Here is a 17,545-nt window from a genome sequence, read left to right on the forward strand (position 1 = left end):
TAGGAAGCTGAGGTCCAGAGAGAGAAAGGTACTTTCCTGATGCATTATGGATATTATGAACAAGGTTAGAGCCCTGATCTCCTGATTATCAGTCCAGAGTTCATTTTACTGAAAGATCTCACCACGACAGCATCTTCACCCTACTCTTACCCCTATTATTGGTCCTAGATTGACTATGATTTTGTCCTTTAGTCCATATAGTTTTAGCGTTCACCATATTTGGCATCACCACCTGGATGGGGACAGTAAAAATGGACTCTCTTTGCTTCTTAGATTCCTGACTTTCATGGAGGATCTTTTTTTCTGTTATCTTCCTTCCACTTCCTATCAAATATGCTAATGGTTTCTTGATTGTATCTTACAGGGAGGAGCTGACATTTGAGATGCTTGTACTGGAACCCCGTGCCTCTGATGATGAAACTCTTGAGTCTGAGGCCTCCATTGGGACTGCTGATAGCTCAGAAAATTTGAATATGGAGTCTGAATGTGCTATCTCTGAGAAATCAGGTAAGTGAACATGGTAGACCAAAGACGCCAGATTTGTTTTGCAAAGGAGGAATAAAGATTCCGAAACCAAGACAAAGTCTTTCAAGAATGCACTGACCATACATCAGCAGTAACAAAGTCCTGAGGAATTTTGTCCTTTTATCCATATAGTTTTAGCCTTCATCGTTTGGCATACAGGTCCTTATCACTATCTGGATGGGGATAAGAAATGTAATTGTCTTTGCTACTTAGATTCCTGACTTCCATGGAAGGTCTTTTTTTTTTTTTTTTTTTTTTGTTGAGACAGAGTCTCGCTTTGTCGCCCAGACTGGAGTGCAGTGGCCGGATCTCAGCTCACTGCAAGCTCCGCCTCCCGGGTTCACGCCATTCTCCTGCCTCAGCCTCCCAAGTAGCTGGGACTACAGACGCCCGCCACCTCGCCCGGCTAGGTTTTTGTATTTTTTAGTAGAGACGGGGTTTCACTGTGTTAGCCAGGATGGTCTCGATCTCCTGACCTTGTGATCCGCCTATCTCGGCCTCCCAAAGTGCTGGGATTACAGGCTTGAGCCACCGCGCCCGGCGGAAGGTCTTTTTTTTCCTGTTGTCTTTGTAAAGCTTCCATATACATTGTTTATCAAACCAACTCTTCAGTGTGATTGAGTTTTGTTTGTTTGTTTTGTTTTGTTTTGTTTTGTTTGGTAATTTAATGTTTTATCCTGTACTTACCACAGAGAAAAGCCAATAATCACAATATATGTTGTCTTACTGACCCATGACCCATTTTCTGAGCGTGGCAGGAATTGTGCCCCACTGTGAGGTGGGACTATATACATATACAAAGGAGGTGTTTAACTGGGTGGCATGTCTCAGGGAGATGTAGAACTTATCTACATATCCCGGCAGTTTTTAATATGATAGTGACTGTTCTAGGCCTCCACTGGTGGCATAGTCAAACACCAGATTTCCTTGAGGATGATTCTGAACTGCTATATAGAGAAATGGATGGTGAGCTCTCTTTGACTATGACTGTGCCCATAGTAAGTCAGCCTGGAACCTCCAAATCGTATCCCACCCAATTTCATGTGTGAACAGTGACACCTATTCATTACATGATGATTTGCTTTAGAGAGCACTGTCATTTACATCTTTGGTCTCTTTTTTGCCTCAGAGAGAAGCTTAGCCCTTAGCTCCCTGAAGACAGCTGGCAAGTCTGAACCTTCCAGCAAGTTGCAAAAGCAGCTTAAAAAGCAGCAAGACTCTTTAGATGTAGTGGACTCTTCAGTCTCCTCTTTATGTCTGTCTAACACGGCATCGTCTCATGGGACCAGAAAACTATTTCAGATTTATTCCAAATCTCCATTCTACCGAGCTGCCTCAGCTAATGAGGCCCTGGGAATGGAAGGACCATTGGGCCAGACCAAATCCCTGGAAGACAGGCCTCAGTTCATCAGCAGAGGAACCTTCAACCCAGAAAAGGGCAAACAAAAATTAAAGAATGTGAAAAACTCACCTCAGAAAACCAAAGAGACCCCAGAGGGAACAGTCATGTCTGGCCGCAGAAAAACTGTGGACCCAGACTGCACCTCCAACCAACAGCTAGCACTCTTTGGAAATAATGAATTTATGGTCTGAACCGGCAGATGTGTGTCCCTCCGTGGCTACAGAGTGGTAAACACATCTCACCTTTGGGGCTGTGTTTCATCACCTCGTCCACAATAGTCCATCCTAATTGTGGTCCTGCCTCTTTTCTAAGCATATGGCTAAGACTGTATGTGCTGAATTCCTGGGCCTCCTGCAGAAGCAGAAAGCCTGCTGGGGATGGTGCCAGCTGTGCCTTGGCTGCTGTATTTGAATTGAGATTTTACTAAACAAAGCCACCTAGGGCCTGGGGATTTGGGTCAGTTATAGTTGCCTCTCCCCCACCCTCTTTTCCCTTCCCAAAGGTGGGTGTTGAACTAGGGGGGATATTGCTGACCTGAGGGACCCTCTCATTTCTGACATTTGAAGAAAACGTATAAATCTTTCTTAACTATGAAAGCAAAAGCCTTTGGGTTTATTTTGGGATAGTTAGGAGCTGGGGTAGAATATAATTTTTTTCCAAAAACTTATAAACAAAAAGCCTAATCCCTCTATTTTAAGATTTCTGAAAAAACACTCCATGTTATATTCTGGGGAAAGCAAAAAAAGTGATTGTTTCCATTAAGCCATCAGAGCGTGTCTCAGATATCTTGTTATATGGTGAAGAAGAGAATACCTATTTTGTTTTTGATGATGTTTGATGTCATAATAATCAGTGCTGGTTTGACTCCTGTTTAGTTCCTGCCAAATACATTGCATGGGCTGAAGTGTCAGTAGCCATACTGTTCTCATATTTCCTGGTCCTAGGATCAGATTCTTATACTTTAATTTTTAGTTTCCCAGAGACATGGTGATCCCTAAACTTATGAAGGTTCCATCCTAAGCCATTCAGGCTTTTCTCTTTGTATAGATTAAACCGAAAACCACATATGAGCCTGTTCATCTGCTGGTGGATTCCCACCACAGACTCAAATAATGTGACCGTTTAGTTAGTTCTCCAAAAATATTCACATACAATATTGCATGAATAAGTGTTACAGAAAGCTGCCAAAAAATAAAAAGGTTTTTAATATGACCTATCTAACTTTTATCTTCCTTTTCTCAGACCATCAGTATTAAATAGATGGAAAAAAATCAAGGACTACTTGAAGCTATTTTTGTTAATATTCTGGTTACTGAAGTTTATTGTAAATATGTATGTATAGTAGGCATATTTCTTTTTAACCTTGTGCTTCCCTCCTTCCCATGGAATTTCTTCCCACAGATTAGGGGCCACTGGACAAGGGGATGAGAGCCATTCATCCCTGGGTTGAGGGAATAGTAAGACATCATTTTCACCACTGGGTGGTCTTCATACACATGAGTTGTAATAACATTTTAAGTATCTTAGCATTTGTGGGAATAGAAATCTTTTTTTGCTATTTATAATATATGAAAAATGAAACATGATAGCCTTTCTCGAGATAAGTATGTGAAATGTTTATTTTTAAAGTTACTAAATGCATCTTGTCTTGCTACTACATGCACTGCTCTGAAAAAGAGCCTTTACCATCTATAACCTGTATTTTGGTTATTCTTCCTTTTCATACTTCTTTGAAGTTGTGGAAATATTAAGTCTTTTGTTAAGGCAGAGTCTCTCCTGTTACACAACACTGAACCTCATGCCACTGCCTCAGTGGTTATTGGCCAGCCCCAGAGGTTAGACTTGGAGCATAATTCTGAGTGGCAGCTAAAGGTAGCAGGAGTTTTACCTCTCCCTGCTTTGGGTTCAGAATTGAGCCAGAGAAAGGAAGCTTTTAAAATCTCCAGAATAATGATGGTTAATGAGCAAATGTTATGCTTTATATCCCACAGACATCTGCCACCTTGTTTGTCTTGTCCTGAGGAGTAATAAATGTTAAGCTTTTAAAAATCTGAATTTCAGAGAATCTCCTAGAGGACAGAGGAAAACCCCTCAGCATGGTGTGTCATAGTGGGATTGCTGGTTCCTTAGCCCCATGCCAGGTTGCACAGTCTGTGTTTCAGTGTTCTTGGGGGAGTAGTGTGCTGCTGGGCATTAATTGTTACTCTGTACTTACTCCAGAATGTTGGTTAAATCCTGTATTTAAAAAAAAAAGAGATTGCCCTTATCAGATAATTTCCTGTGGCCCAGAGGAATGGCCAGGAGAAGACATGTTGGCACATGTTCTTCCTTCTAAATCTTTGTGGGATTTTTTTGGTAAAATAAGTTTTTTGGCAGTTAAAAAATGACTGATGTAAGTCACTTTATAGGAACTAGCTGATGGATGTTAAGAGACTTTATAATTTTTCTCAGGGACCTGAAACTCCAATTTGGGTAAAATTCAATTAAAAAAAAAAAAAAGAAAAAACTTGTTTTTTTCAGTTGCTAGATTTATGTGGATTTCTAGTCATTTAATCTGCCAGGATTGGGGTGGGTGGGTGAGGAGGAGAGATCCACAAAATTGTAAGAGTGGAGAGCAGTGTGGGGCCCTCCCTTTGAGGGAAAGCCGTTGTTTACATAGGGTAATAGGCCTTGTTGGCCTGATCAAGAGATGAAGCCATAACTCCTAAAAACCTTCAGAACCAAATGCTGTGTCTGCATCCATCTGTTCTCACTGGCCCTCTGCATGGTAAAGTTATGTCACCACAAAGTGATGCCGCGTTACAGTCACTTATGAAACTGTTAGCCCTTCGTATGCATCACACTTGTGGTTCCGTAGTGCTTCTCCTTTGCTTGTTTGCTTTGATCTGCATGGCAGCAGTGGGGCAGCTCCACATTTGGAGCCCATACTCCAAAATGCAGAGCACTCTACTTCTAGCACACATTCCCAGCCCCAAACAAAACCTGAATTTTCAACTCTGCCCATTAAAGTGAATGTATTCCTGTAATTTAGTATGTACTTATTATGGAAAATGTAACAAAAGCAGAGAAGTGTGATTTCATTCTGTATCACAAATTGAAGCAAATTAACAGCAAATCCAGCAGGATTCAGGGAGGCTTAGTTTACAACGTATTTTGTACCTCCTGCCATTTAAATTATTTTGCCACTCTGGGCTTCTGAAAACACAAAGGGAGATACAGCCCTCCAACTATGAGCCTTGCAGAGAGAGACAAAAGGGCCAGAGGTCCTGGGATGGAATACTAGAGCCCCCATCTTCTCTTGCTTTGGAAACCTGCCAGAGCACTTATCCTGCTGGAAGATTAATGCAGACTCCGTTCTGTGTTTCATAACGGTAGAGTTGCTTTCACCATCAAAAACAGAGGGTCACAAAAACAGAGGGTCAGAAGTGTGCTGAAAAGATGTGGTCCAGCAGGGTTCTATAGTCCCACCTCAGTGCCTGTGGTCTGTGTTTTTAACTGTAACAAGCACTTTGGTAAACTAGAAAGAAGAAAGGATTCTCAGGATGTGTTCAAAGCTAAGAGAGTTTTCATTTTAAAAAGAAACATACTCTATGGCTTTCCTCATCCTCCTCTCTTTTTTCTTCTTGGTGGGAAGCTGGATGCGGGACATGCATCATTCTGTATGGACAAATGTGTTACGTCCACCCATACTCTTGTGACAACTCCCCAGCACTGTCCCCCAATACCATGCTGGACTTGGTAGTAAAACTCCGTGGTATCTGTGGGAGTCCTCTCTTTCTGTGCCCTAGACTACTTTTAACAAACACTTTTCTCTGGAATGACTCCCACATTTAATTGGGTATTGAAAGGGTAACAGCAAAATGATGATTGTGGAGATGGATCTGTTAGGTCTCATATTGGTCCCCTGGTTGAAACTTTTTTCAAAAAAGCCCCCACAATGGGCCTGTCACCTTGCTAGTCATCCATTCTTAATGCCTATTTATCAGCCCTCTGAGGTCATATAAAAGTTGCACCTTTTGAACCACAAGTATTTGTATTTACTATGGGAAAGGTGTGGACTACAGATTAGTATTATATTTAATGGATTTTAAGTAATTTATAAGTATGCTGAGTGTAAATTTTTAAAGAACTGTATTATAAAAGGACATATCCTGTGAAATATAACATTTTACTGTTTAATAGAATAATTCTATAAGAAGAATGATTTGTCTCACCCACGGAACTGATTACATTCCGGATGCAATCAACAGGCACTTTGTAATTTCCTTTTTGTTTTTTTTCTTTGCGGGGGGTTGAGGGGTAACAAGACATCATCTGTATAAAGTGCAGTTTGTGTCACTCAAAATATGCACTGTATGGCTACACAAAAGCAGCTTGATGAACAAATCACCCTATGGCTCATTAAAGAACAAAGCTTCCAGAAGCAGCAATATGTGTGGTTTGTTTTCCAACCATCCTGGCTCCCACTCCAACTATTCCAACCCAACTCCAAGAAACAGCAGTGACTTCTTAGTTACACTGATGTGTTTTCAGGAAAGGACTCAACCCACAGTTGACAAAACACAGAGGTGGTAGTCACTGGAACTCAACTGAATTCAAGTAAAGGTGTGATTCAAGGTGTTTTTTCTGTAGTGGATGCAGGCTGCTGGCTGTCAAGACTTCGTTTAATCGGTTTAAGGCTAGAAGGGCAGGAAAAGCAGTAAATCTGCATTTAGGATCCTCCCCTAAATTGGCCACTTGAAGAAGTAGCAAGGTTGCTAATACAGGGCTCAAGGATTCTCACTGAAAAAGCAACACATTGCAATAGAAACAGAAATTTTAATTCAGTTTGTCATTTTTGTTCTGCCACCAACTTTTACTGCATGACTGGGAAAGGCATTTGCTCTCTCTGAATGTTAGTTTTCTTATCTGGAGGTCAGTTCTCTTTCCCAAACTCCCATATTTGGAGAACTCCTACTGACCCACAGGTTTTAATGTAAAAGGCAGTTGTCCTGGGAAGTTTGCTCTGACCCCGTGAACTGGGTTAGAGGTCTGTGTTCTCAACAGCTGTCAGTATTCATGGTGTCAAACACTTGCCTGTCTTGCTGACTCTTAGATCCCAGCACCTAACAAAAGGTGCTGGGCAGATATTGGATGAGAGGATTGATTAGGATCAGTGGTTCCAAAATGCCAAATCAGGTCTAAGGTTACATGGGGAAAAAAACATGTAGTGATTTTTTTCCCCTAATGCCAAATGTATTCAATTTTTAAAATTCTGGGGTCATCCTTCTCACTTGTTTTTACATTAAATTTACATTTACATTTTTGCATTAAATTTACATTGAAATATGAATAGTGAGTGTTGTTTAAAATTCCCTTAGTTGCCCATAATAAAACCTGCAAATACCATTTTTATTTATTTTTATTTTTTTGAGATGGAGTCTCACTCTGTCACCCAGGCTGGAATGCAGTGGCACAATCTTGGCTCACCGCAACTCCCACCTCCCAGGTTCAAGTGATTCTCCTGCCTCAGCCTCCCAAGTAGCTGTGACTACAGGTGCCTGCCACCATGCCTGGCTAATTTTTGTATTTTTAGTAGAGACGGGGTTTCACCATGTTGGCCAGGCTAGTCTCGGACTCCCGACCTCAGGTGATCTGCCTGCCTTGGCCTCCCAAAGTGCTGGGATTGCAGGTGTGAGCCACCACGCCCAGGCGAAATACCATTCTTAAAACTTGCCCCTGAGATTACAGAGTCAACAACTATTGTGATGACAAAGACCTGAGAACAGAAAGGTACATAAGGAGAGGCAAGTTATACAGTGACCAGAGCTTTGGTTTGTTTTTTAAAATTGCTTTTGCCCCTAGAATCGGTGGCAGTACGGTGTCTTAGAGCCAGAGATAGAACCGTGAAAGTAGATAAGGTACATGTAATATCTGACTGTTGAATCTTGTAGGTATGTCAGACTCACAGTCAAGGAGTGTATCGCCCACAGGCATTGTCCTAGGTGCTTAGGGTACATTAGTGAACAAAGATCTCTGCCCTGTGGAGCCTGCATTCTAGTGGGGAACACCAGTGATGTCCACCAGATGGAGACTAGTCATCTGCAATACCTGGGTTGACTATCGGGTTGCACTTCTTGGCATCTTTAAGTCTTCCCCTGCCCCTCCTACCTTGAAATATCCCCTTGTGGGTAGAGAAGTGTCTTGTGAATCTAAAAACTAGCTTCGTTTGAAAAGGCCCAGCTAGTCCCACAGGGACTACCTCTGTGGTGCTTCATAGCCAAAGACATTGGCATTAAGGGAAGAAAAAAAAGCTTTTGAATTCTCTAATAAGGACCCTAAATACAATGAAAAAGCCATTACTCATCAGAATTTCAGTAGAGCCAATCTGCAACAAAAAGTTGAATAATGGCTGTCATCCTAGGTGGTTTACAGACAGGAATTTGTATTCCTGTCTGTAAGACATGCTGAGAGCTGCACCAGATTAGGAAAACAGACGCCACTTTGTATTCCAGGTGAGATGGACTTAGTACAGAAATTAGGATCTGACAAAGGTCAGAGATACTCCCACAGGTCAAGAAAGCCAATACAAATCTCAGCTAAAAGTCCCAGAGTTCTCAAGAGCTTGCCTGGAAGCTAGTGCAATTCTAGCCAGGAGGCTGCTGTGAAATCTATTTTCCCACGACGTGGCTGCAGTGTCTCCAAAGAAAAATGGCTTCTGTTTTTCCTAATGCCAAATTTAATCAGTTTGGCATTAGGGGGAAAAAAATGTCCTGTGAGTGCCTTTCATTAGCAAGTCCTAGGAGAAAGGGTTTCTGGGACATGTAGTTCTTTCCTGGCATCTCTGCAATGAAGAAAAGCCCTTAGAAGTGGGGAAGGGGGTGGTATTGATGCCAGATTGACAGCAGACAATCCAGCTTATGTACTTCCTCTAATTCTCCAAGACTTCTTCTTGGAGAGCCCTCAAATCTCCTTCCCAATGTAGATGTGCTGTGCTCACACATCCCAGATGCTAGCCTGTGAACTTCAGCAGGCTACCTTTGCAGTCTTACCATGTCCCCCAAAGCCAAACTGTAAGATAAATATGCAGGACTGGTCATGTCATATTTCAACCATGTGTCTTACTAAGGTGGCTTTGCTCAGGCCTTAGCTCATATGGATAAAACCTTTGATAGGGAATTGGACTGTATAATGGCATTATAGGCATTAGATGACTGGATTAACTGAGGCCACTCTGATACTTTCAAAAGTTGGAGAGAATCTGAAGTAGTCTGGGGGCTGAAGTAAGAAGCGCTTCAGCTGGGTAGCATTTCCCATACTCTTTCCTTTCTGGCAACAGCCCTAGCTGTTCTCAGTTCCTGAGTAGACAGGGCATTTCTGTCAGCTAAGGGAGTTCAAACACAAGCCAAAGGACAGGGAACCCCTAGGATTGCTCAGACTTCTCACATGACCCTTTCTGTCTTGATTTCAAGCGCTTATCCTTTGAAGGCAGAAAATGCGACAGAATTGTTCAGTCTTTCATTCCAAAAGTGAAGGGGGAGTGGGAAAGAGGCAGTGCCAGACTTAAGCAGCATTAGGTAGAGTCACACCAAGGTTTGAGTCCTCTCTAAACAGTTTTTTCATTTATAAATGGAGAAAATTAGCCCTTCCCTCAGAGTTAATCTGAGGATTAAATAGCAATTTTAAAAGTGCCCAGCTCACTGCCTGCTATTAATATATGCATTGCCCGATCTATGTTAATGTGTTAAAATATTATTTTCACAGTCATCTGTGTCTATCTTCGAAAAGGATTAAGTTTGGCCAGGGTGCAGTGGCTCACACGTGTAATCCCAACACTTTGGGAGGCCAAGGTGGGTGGCTCACCTGAAGTCGGGAGCTCTAGACCAGCCTGGCCAACATGGAGAAACCCCGTCTCTACTGAAAATACAAAATTAGCTGGGTATGGTGGTGCATACCTGCAATCCCAGCTACTCAGGAGGCTGAGGCAGGAGAATCACTTATACCTGGGAGGTGGAGGTTGTGGTGAGTCAAAATTGCGCCATTGCACTCCAGCCTGTGCAACAAGAGTGAAACTCTGTCTCAAAAAAAAAAAAAAAAAAAAGAAAAGAAAAATAAAATGATGAGGGTTGTCTGAGCTGTATCTTTCCATAAGGACCTAAGAAGTGATGAAGAGTCCCTTTCACAAAAAGTACCTGTAGCTGCCTTATGTTGAGTTGCAGGGTGTTGACCTTTACTTAGGAAGGAGATGAGGGAGATAGGAGATAAAGGTTGAGACATGCTGCGGGTGATGGGATGCCATCTGGAGAGAAGCTGGGTGGTTGAATTCTATGGGAGATCCACTGGGCTTGAATTCATTGCACCTGGTCTCTGACTTGGAGTGGAACCCAGAGGGAACTCAAAGACCTTGCACTCATTCCTTCAGTGTCCTCAAAGGGAGAGCCTTGACAACACTCATTTTTCTTTTTTTTTTTTTTTTTTATTGAGGTCTAACAAAATACAGTAAAGTGCACAGCTCGATGAATTTTTACCTATGAATACATTTGTGAAACCACTGCCCAGATCAAAATCAACATTTCTAGTATACCGGAGGGCTCCCATGGGCCCTCTCTGAATCAATCCCCTGCCACCCAGAAGTAACCACTATTCCAACTTCTATTACTGTCAATTAGTCTTGCCTGTTCCTGAAGTCTGCATAAATGGAACTTCTGCCTGGTTTCTTTCATTCAACTTTTATGTCTGTGAAGTTTACCTGTGTTGCCACATGTATCCATAATTCATTCTTTTTAAGTTATTTTTCATTATATGAATATACCACAATTTGTTAATTCATCCTACCATCAATGTACAATTTGGGGCTATTATGAATAAAGCTGCTATGAATATTCTTACAATATCTTTCAGTGGGCATCTCTGCTGGGTAGACACACCTACGAGGAATTTCTGGGGCAAAGAGTAGGCAAATGTTTCATTTCAGTAGATTGTTCTCCAGAGTGCTTGGAAACATTTCACCTCCACCCCCACTAGTTTTTGAACATATCACAAAGGAGCTTCTCCATTGGAGTATTCCCTATGGTCTTGCGGAAAAAGAGGAGCTCGATGCGTTCCGCAGTGATAAACCTCAAAGACGGGAGGAGCAGGAGCAATTTCCCAAACCTGAACAGGAGAGAGGACGCCATCAGTTTTACGACCAGCTTCTGAGCACTAGTCCTTGGAGCAGTGCCCTCCCAGAAAAGGCAAGGGAGGAAGCAGAGGAGAGATGAGGTCCCCAGAGCAGGTCAGGAGGAATTTCGACGAAAAGCCGCATTCAGGCCGGGCGCGGTGGCTCACGCCTGTAATCCCAGCACTTTGGGAGGCCAAGGCCAGCGGATCACAAGGTCAGGAGATCGAGACCATCCTGGCTAACACGGTGAAACCCCGTCTCTACTAAAAATACAAAAAGTTAGCCGGGCGCGGTGGCGGGCGCCTGTAGTCCCAGCTACTCAGGAGGCTGAGGCAGGAGGATGGCATGAACCCAGGAGGCGGAGCTTGCAGTGAGCCGAGATCGCGCCACTACACTCTAGCCTGGGCCACACAGCGAGACTCCGTCTCAAAAGAAAAAAAAAAAAAAAGAAAAGAACTATTTGCTAAGACAGGAGTCCACAACACAAAAGACAGATGGTGAAGCCCCAAGAGACAGATGGGGGAACCAAACCTTCCCTGGGTAGGTCTGATGGCCAGGGTCAATGCCCAGCATCAAGGAGGCTACTCCACACTGGGCAGCCCCAAGCTCCCCTCACCGGGAGTTTCCGGGAAACCTTCCCCACCACTCTGTGATCTGCTGGACTTGCTCTGCCAACCTAAGGCCTTCCTTTCTCTTGCTAGTGCCAAGTGAGCAGCACTGAGCAAGTAATATACCCCTCCCATCTGCCTTCCCTGCTTCTGTTTTTCTGATCTAAAGAGTGGGAGGAAGAAGACATAACTATAAAGTCAGTTAGAGAATGTTTTTTCCAAACTGCAGGTATTGCCCCACTTAGTGGGTCTGAAATTAAATTCAGTGGGTCACAATCAGCCTTTTCTAAACAAATAAAAGAGAAATATCAGGTAAATTGTACAAGGTAAGGGTAGGAATTACTTCATGGAAGTTCACTTCGGTGTCTGTGTGCATATCAGGGGCGATGGTAATTGTGTTTCTTCCTGGGCGTTGCAGTTTTTAAAAACTGAAATAATATGCTGGATTAGAGAACCCCAAACCACTATCTTCACACTCAACTCTGCTTGTAATAGGCAATGAACCACTATGGAAGGGGCATAGGAAATCTTAACCAGCATTATGAAATTTGACGCATAACCAATATGCCAGGACATCTCTGGGGGCTGGTTCCAACAGAAACTTGGCAGAGAAAGGCTGCTGGTTTCTGAATGTCTCTGATGCCCACTCTTCTTCAGATGCTAAGTCAAGTCTTAGTAGTAGCAGCGTTCTCCCTATGCTCATAAGCAGCACAAATCTTCCTGTGCCGTGTGGCATAGACTTCGTATACTGTGACTTTTCTTAAAAGGAAATTACCTCTTCTCCTTGTAATCATTTCTTGGACTAGAGATGATGCAAGGATGCCCATATTAGCTCACTTCTTCAGAAAGAAACTGCTGGGAGCCCCAAAGAATGCAGATAACATGGTCTAAAATAGCCAGTAGATGCCTGAAGGCCAAGTGTTCCAAACTTGCTGAGGCTCCATGACAACTGCCCATGCTGGGCCAAACAGCATAGTCCCAGAGCACTGGCTCCTGCCCTACCCTCACCCAGCGACACTCAGCCTGCAGCAACTCTCAACTCCAAACCTAGCCAGGGCCATCCATGTGCTTGGCATCTCTACAGGATGCTCAGTGCACCTCCAAAACACCTTATCATCTTCCCTCAAAACCGTCTTTCCTCCTGGCTTTCCTTTTTATTGTTTTAATAACGTCTTCTCCCAAAGAGCTCCTCTTCCCTCATTCCTTACCTTCACCCAAACACTGGGTCTGACCTATTCCAACTCCTAGAGTCTCCCTTCCACTCCCCCGGCCATGCCCAAAGATCAGAACTTCATGGAACCACCTGGAAGGTGGCAGTAGCTGCCACCCCCTTCCCAGTAGTATCCTCTGTACCCATGGCCATGCCCGTCTGCGTGAGGTCCAGCCCTGTGTATGACACACTCCTGCTCGGAAACCTGCAGTAGCTGCTCTCTGCCTCCCAAGTCAGACGTGGCCTTCGGCTGGCATTCAAAGTCCTGAATGGACTGGTCCTGGCGTACTTTTCTGGCTTATTCTCCCCATTTCTCACTGGCACCTGTTATACCTTCAAGGTGGGCTCCTGTCCTAACAACATATCATGCTTGCCCCTCTCTCCCTTTGCAAATGATGTTTTCTTTTAGATTTCTTCCTTTCAATTCCAGCCCTGTCTCCCCAAAGTCCCTCCCAATTCTGCTTTACGCTTCCCATGCCAAAGGGTCTCTGTCTCCTGCAGATTCATGCAACCCTCAGTACCTGACTAGGGCAGTTTGCATCTTCAGTGCGGTCACTGCTGGTTGTCTCTGGAAGGCAGTAGCTTTGTCTTATGTACATCTTGGTCCCCACCCCGGGACCTGGTACTGTGCCTGGGACACAGTAGATGTTTGCTGTGTGCCGCTGAACTGAGACCCTTGTGCTGTCTAATCAGTGAGCCCTGGGAGGGTGTGGGAGAGGCGGGGAAAGGGTAGAGAGGGCAGGGACAGATGAGTGGGTGGGCGCATGCTCAGGTCACCTCACGGGCTGGCTGGGGTGGTGGGCCTTGCTGTGCTGGCTCAGCATCACTTGGGACTGGTCCTGCAAGGCCTCTACGTGCTCAGGATCCTTCAGTCCCCGCGTCTCTGGGGAGAAGCAGCACCAGTGAGCTTAGCACAGGTTTACAGCTGTTATAAGGCTGGCCATGAAGTGGTGGCCCAGGGCTCTGGCTGCAGACATGGGCGTGGGGTCCTGTGGGGTGGGCTTTGCCAGGGCCAGGGGAGCCACGAGGGGCTCTGGTGGGGGCTCAGGGTCTCCCAGGGGCTCCCAGCCTGCCCTGTCCCCTCACAGTCAACCAGGAGTGGCCCCAAGGAGAAGGGAGTCCAGCCTCACCCCTTTCCTCCCGCCCCCCGGATAGAGGCCTACACACATCTGCACACATGTGGGTGGTGCAGGGAGAGTGAGAGGCACAGGGAAGTCACCAGAATTCCCATTCAAGGCTTAGACAGAGACTCAGCTACCTGGCTTGAAGAGGACCAGGGCCTTCATGCAGGCGAACTCCGTGGGGTCCACCGCCAACGCCCGGAACCGAGAGATAGTTTCCCGCAGGACACGCGTCTCCATGCTGGCCAGTGTGAGCCGGCCCTGGGCACCACCGGCAGCAGAGGCCTCAGGCGGTGCCAGCAGAGGACAGCTGTCCAGAGGCAGAGACCACTGGATGGCCCCGAGGAGGAAAAGTTCACTCCACGCCTCTTCCAGCAGGATCACCTGTGCTCAGAAAGGGATGCCTGTTATGGCAGACACACAGCTTCTCTGGCTCAGTCTGGAGGCTCTGCCACCATCTCAGGCACCCAAGGAATAGAAGTGCTGTCCTGGGACTCAAGAATGCTCTCCTGACATCAGCCAGGGGCCCAGAGCTCTGGGATTTGGCACCATCTGGCTCAGCTGCCTACCATCCGAGACACTGGGTTCCATCCAGCGCTGCAGCTGGGACATTTAGGAACGCCCAGAGCCATTTGAGGTTGGGCAGCCTCAGAGACTTGCCTCATGAGTGTCCTAAGTTGAGTGTATTCAAGAGGCGTGGCCTGACTCTTCTGAGCTGCTCCACCCCAGCACACAGACTGGCTGAGGGCCTCAGACCCTCCTCGTGCCTCTCCTCCTGGCTTTCCCGAAAGATCTGCTTGCCCTTTAGAAGCTGAGAGGGATGGCCCAGAGCCAGAGAGACTGGACTAAAATGCAAGCCCTGAAGTCACAGGCACTTGTGCTCCAAGGGGGCCTAGAGTCAGCCACTCAGGCTGTTCAGGGTGTGTAGGTCACTTGTCACCCACAGAATGTCTGCAGGGCCTGAGGGTCTTCCAGAACTTAAGAAGACCCTGGGCCCTGTGGGTCCCTGGCCACCATCATCTCCTAGGGGTGCACCTCGACCATCATCCCTGCGCCGGAGATGCATGCACCCCCACTGTCACCATCCCTGAGATGCACCCCAGCCACTGCTGGCTCAGAGGTGTGTGTCCCCAGCCATCACCATCCAAGCTGTGTGCACCTCCATTCATACTGGCATGGGGATGTGTGTGCCCTGTCTGGGTGACTCGAGTGGGCCGCCTGACCCTAGCCCAGGCTAGCTCCCCAGCAGGCAGGCCGGTCGGTACCTGATCCCGGAAGGGCAGGCTGGAGAACACAGGTAGGTTCTTGGCCCACTTGACGGCCATGAAGAGCAGGCGAGCTGAGGTTTCATGGATGCTGTCCAGGCCGCAGGGGGAGGAAGAGGAGTATGGAGAGGAGGGGAACTCGGGGTCATTGCTGGTGACATCAATATTCTCATCAGCTGTTGGAGGAGGAGGTTGTGATCTTAGCATCTGCTTCTCAGGAGGTGGCAGGGAGTGCTTGGGGCCCGGGGAAGTGAGGATCAAGGCGAGGCGCTGCAGCCCCACTGTGACCCGGGTAGCCAAGCCTGTTGTGCTCTCAGCCGCTCTCCCACTTACCATCCTCTGGCTCCAGCTTAGCACGGGTTTCGGCTGTTATAAGGCTGGCCATGAAGTGGTGGCCCAGGGCTCTGGCTGCAGACATGGGCGTGGGGCCCCGTGGGCTGGGCCCTGCCGGGGTCGGGGGAGCCACCAGGGGCTCCGGCCGGGGCTCAGTGCTGGACTCCATGCTGTCCAGGCGGACCTGGGCTGTGCTTCGGGGCTGGCGCTCGTTCTGCACGGCTGGGGAGGCAGGAAGGGTCAGAACGACACGCCAGCCAGTCCCGCTGCCCATCTCTTGTCACGTCCCCCGGGGCCAGCGCCCTGCCTCACCGTCCTGGTTCATGCCCGCCTGCAGGCACTTCTTCAGCCGGCAGGCCTGGCACTGGTTGCGATGCGCCTTGTCCACAGGGCACATCCCTGCCCCCACCTGGCACCTGCAGGCGAAGACGAGACCCCGGGGGTCAGTGTCCCTCCCAGGTCCTGAACCATGGCTTTCGACATTTTTGCCCAAGCCCCTCCTCCCCTGAACGCCCCCTCACCCCTCCAGAACCCCTCAGGGGCAGGAGCCCAGCAGGGCCCACCGCCCTCACCTGTAGATGAGCCTCCGACGCACGCTCCTCTTGAAGAAGCCACTGCAGCCGTTGCAGGCATAGATGCCGTAGTGCTTCCCGCTGCTGCTGTCTCCGCACACGCGGCACTGGAGCGAGGGGCTCACGCCTGAGGGGCAGGGGGCAGGGGGCAGGGCTGGGCGGGGGCAGGGCCATATGCTCCCCTCCGTCCCTCAGGTCCTTTTCCCAGTCCTCGGGCCCCGTCCACCCGCATTTGAACGAACCCACGCGTGACTCTTCCATCCGGAGAAGTGTCTCCCTCATTGTGCATCCACACCCCAGCCCCCAGCCCCATTCCCTGCCCTTTCTCCTCCCTGAGTGGAATTTTCAGCAAGAGTCCAAGCCCTGGCTCCACTTCCCCAGCTCCCATCCCTTCTCTGTGGGTGGCTTCAGGCTGCGTCCTCCCACAGAAACATTCTTGTCAACACCACTAGGGACCTCTGGGCTGTTAAGCCCTAAGGGCGCTTCTCTGTTCTTTCCTTCCCCATCGGCTGGGCTGTCCTGTCCTGGCTCTGCAGCCTGCCCGCCCCCAACCCCCCTCCCCACCCCACTGTGTTTCTAGGAATCTGGGTTTGCCCGCAGGCTACCCCACCCTTGCCCACAGCCGGTGGGGCTGGGTCTGAGTTGCTCTGGCTCCTTCCATGGTTCCTGGGAACCTCTGGCCCTTACCCTGCTCCCCAAGGGCCCAGACCTGACCCTACCTCCAGGAGAAGCCATACCTGTTGGATCCTCCCCCAGGCCCCACCTGCCTGGAGACTCCTTCCTGGAGGCAGCCCCAGCTGCAGGCGCAGCTGCAGCCACGGTGGAGCTCATCAGAGCTGTTGGTCTGGTGTTGGTGGGTTCCAGGGCAGCCTCTGCCTGCCTGTGGGAGGCCTGGGTTGCTGAGCCGGGCCCAGCCTCTATCTCAGTCCATGAACCTCTGTCTCTCTGCGCCCGTCTCTCTTCTCTCTCTGCTCCTACCTCTCCGTGGCAGCCCCCTCTGCCTTTGTCTCTCTCCCTGTCTCTGTGTCTCTCTATGGGTCTCCGCCTCTCTGTCTTCCTGCCTGAACTCTGTCTGAACTCAGGAGCTGCCCCAAGGTTCCGAAGCCCCTCACAGCAGAGGCTCTGGCTTGAGGAGATTTCTCCCGGGGCAGCCGCTGGATGCAGTTTATGATCCTCTTAATCTTTACTGTCTCCATAGGGGATCAGTCGGCCACACCTGCAGCATTACCAAGGTGCCCTGGGAGCCGGTCAGTCCTGCTACCCCATGCTGGTTCCTGGGCTGCCCAAGGTCCCCCGGGGCCCTCCTGCCCTATGTGCTCAGATGTTCACCATTCCATGCCACATCTTGAAGAGATGTATGGACTCCACTT

General features: G+C 47.8%; 2 protein-coding genes across 13 annotated transcripts in view; one reads left to right on the forward strand and one right to left on the reverse strand.

The window, feature by feature from the left end:
* LOC105487515 (myosin IXA) overlaps positions 1-3,139 on the forward strand; it is a 299,768-nt gene extending 296,629 nt beyond the window's left edge. For all 11 annotated transcript variants that reach the window (XM_071101117.1, XM_071101116.1, XM_071101115.1 and 8 more), the window contains 2 exons: positions 365-507; positions 1,655-3,139. In XM_071101117.1, the coding sequence (XP_070957218.1) occupies positions 365-507; positions 1,655-2,118 (607 nt within the window). In that variant the 3' untranslated portion in view covers positions 2,119-3,139. The remainder of the gene's footprint in view (positions 1-364; positions 508-1,654) is intronic.
* Positions 3,140-10,040: 6,901 nt separating this feature from the next.
* On the reverse strand, positions 10,041-17,334 carry LOC105487578 (nuclear receptor subfamily 2 group E member 3). 2 transcript variants are annotated; one of them, XM_011751049.3, is made up of 8 exons: positions 16,913-17,334; positions 16,176-16,302; positions 15,916-16,019; positions 15,604-15,825; positions 15,271-15,446; positions 14,143-14,389; positions 13,662-13,767; positions 10,041-11,059 (listed from the first exon to the last, which is right to left on the reverse strand). In XM_011751049.3, exons 1-8 carry the CDS (start codon positions 17,004-17,006, stop codon positions 10,927-10,929), a joined length of 1,209 nt encoding a protein of 402 aa, XP_011749351.2. In that variant the 5' UTR covers positions 17,007-17,334; the 3' UTR covers positions 10,041-10,926. The 2 variants fall into 2 exon arrangements, with proteins under 2 accessions (XP_011749351.2, XP_070957229.1); XM_071101128.1 differs by lacking the exon at positions 16,913-17,334 and having other exon boundaries at positions 16,176-16,314.
* Between the last annotated feature and the right edge of the window lie 211 nt (positions 17,335-17,545).

Source organism: Macaca nemestrina, chromosome 7 (assembly GCF_043159975.1).
Source record: "Macaca nemestrina isolate mMacNem1 chromosome 7, mMacNem.hap1, whole genome shotgun sequence".
NCBI lineage: Eukaryota > Metazoa > Chordata > Mammalia > Primates > Cercopithecidae > Macaca > Macaca nemestrina.

Coding starts and splice junctions, on each gene's coding strand:
- LOC105487578 (XM_011751049.3), bottom strand. CDS start 17,006: ATGAGCTCCACCGTGGCTGCAGCTGCGCCTGCAGCTGGGGCTGCCTCC. Junction 14,390..15,270: donor GCCTGCCCTTCCGGGATCAG/GTACCGACCGGC, acceptor TTCTGAGCACAG/GTGATCCTGCTGGAAGAGGC. Junction 13,768..14,142: donor CCTGGTCCTCTTCAAGCCAG/GTAGCTGAGTCT, acceptor GCTTCTCCCCAG/AGACGCGGGGACTGAAGGAT.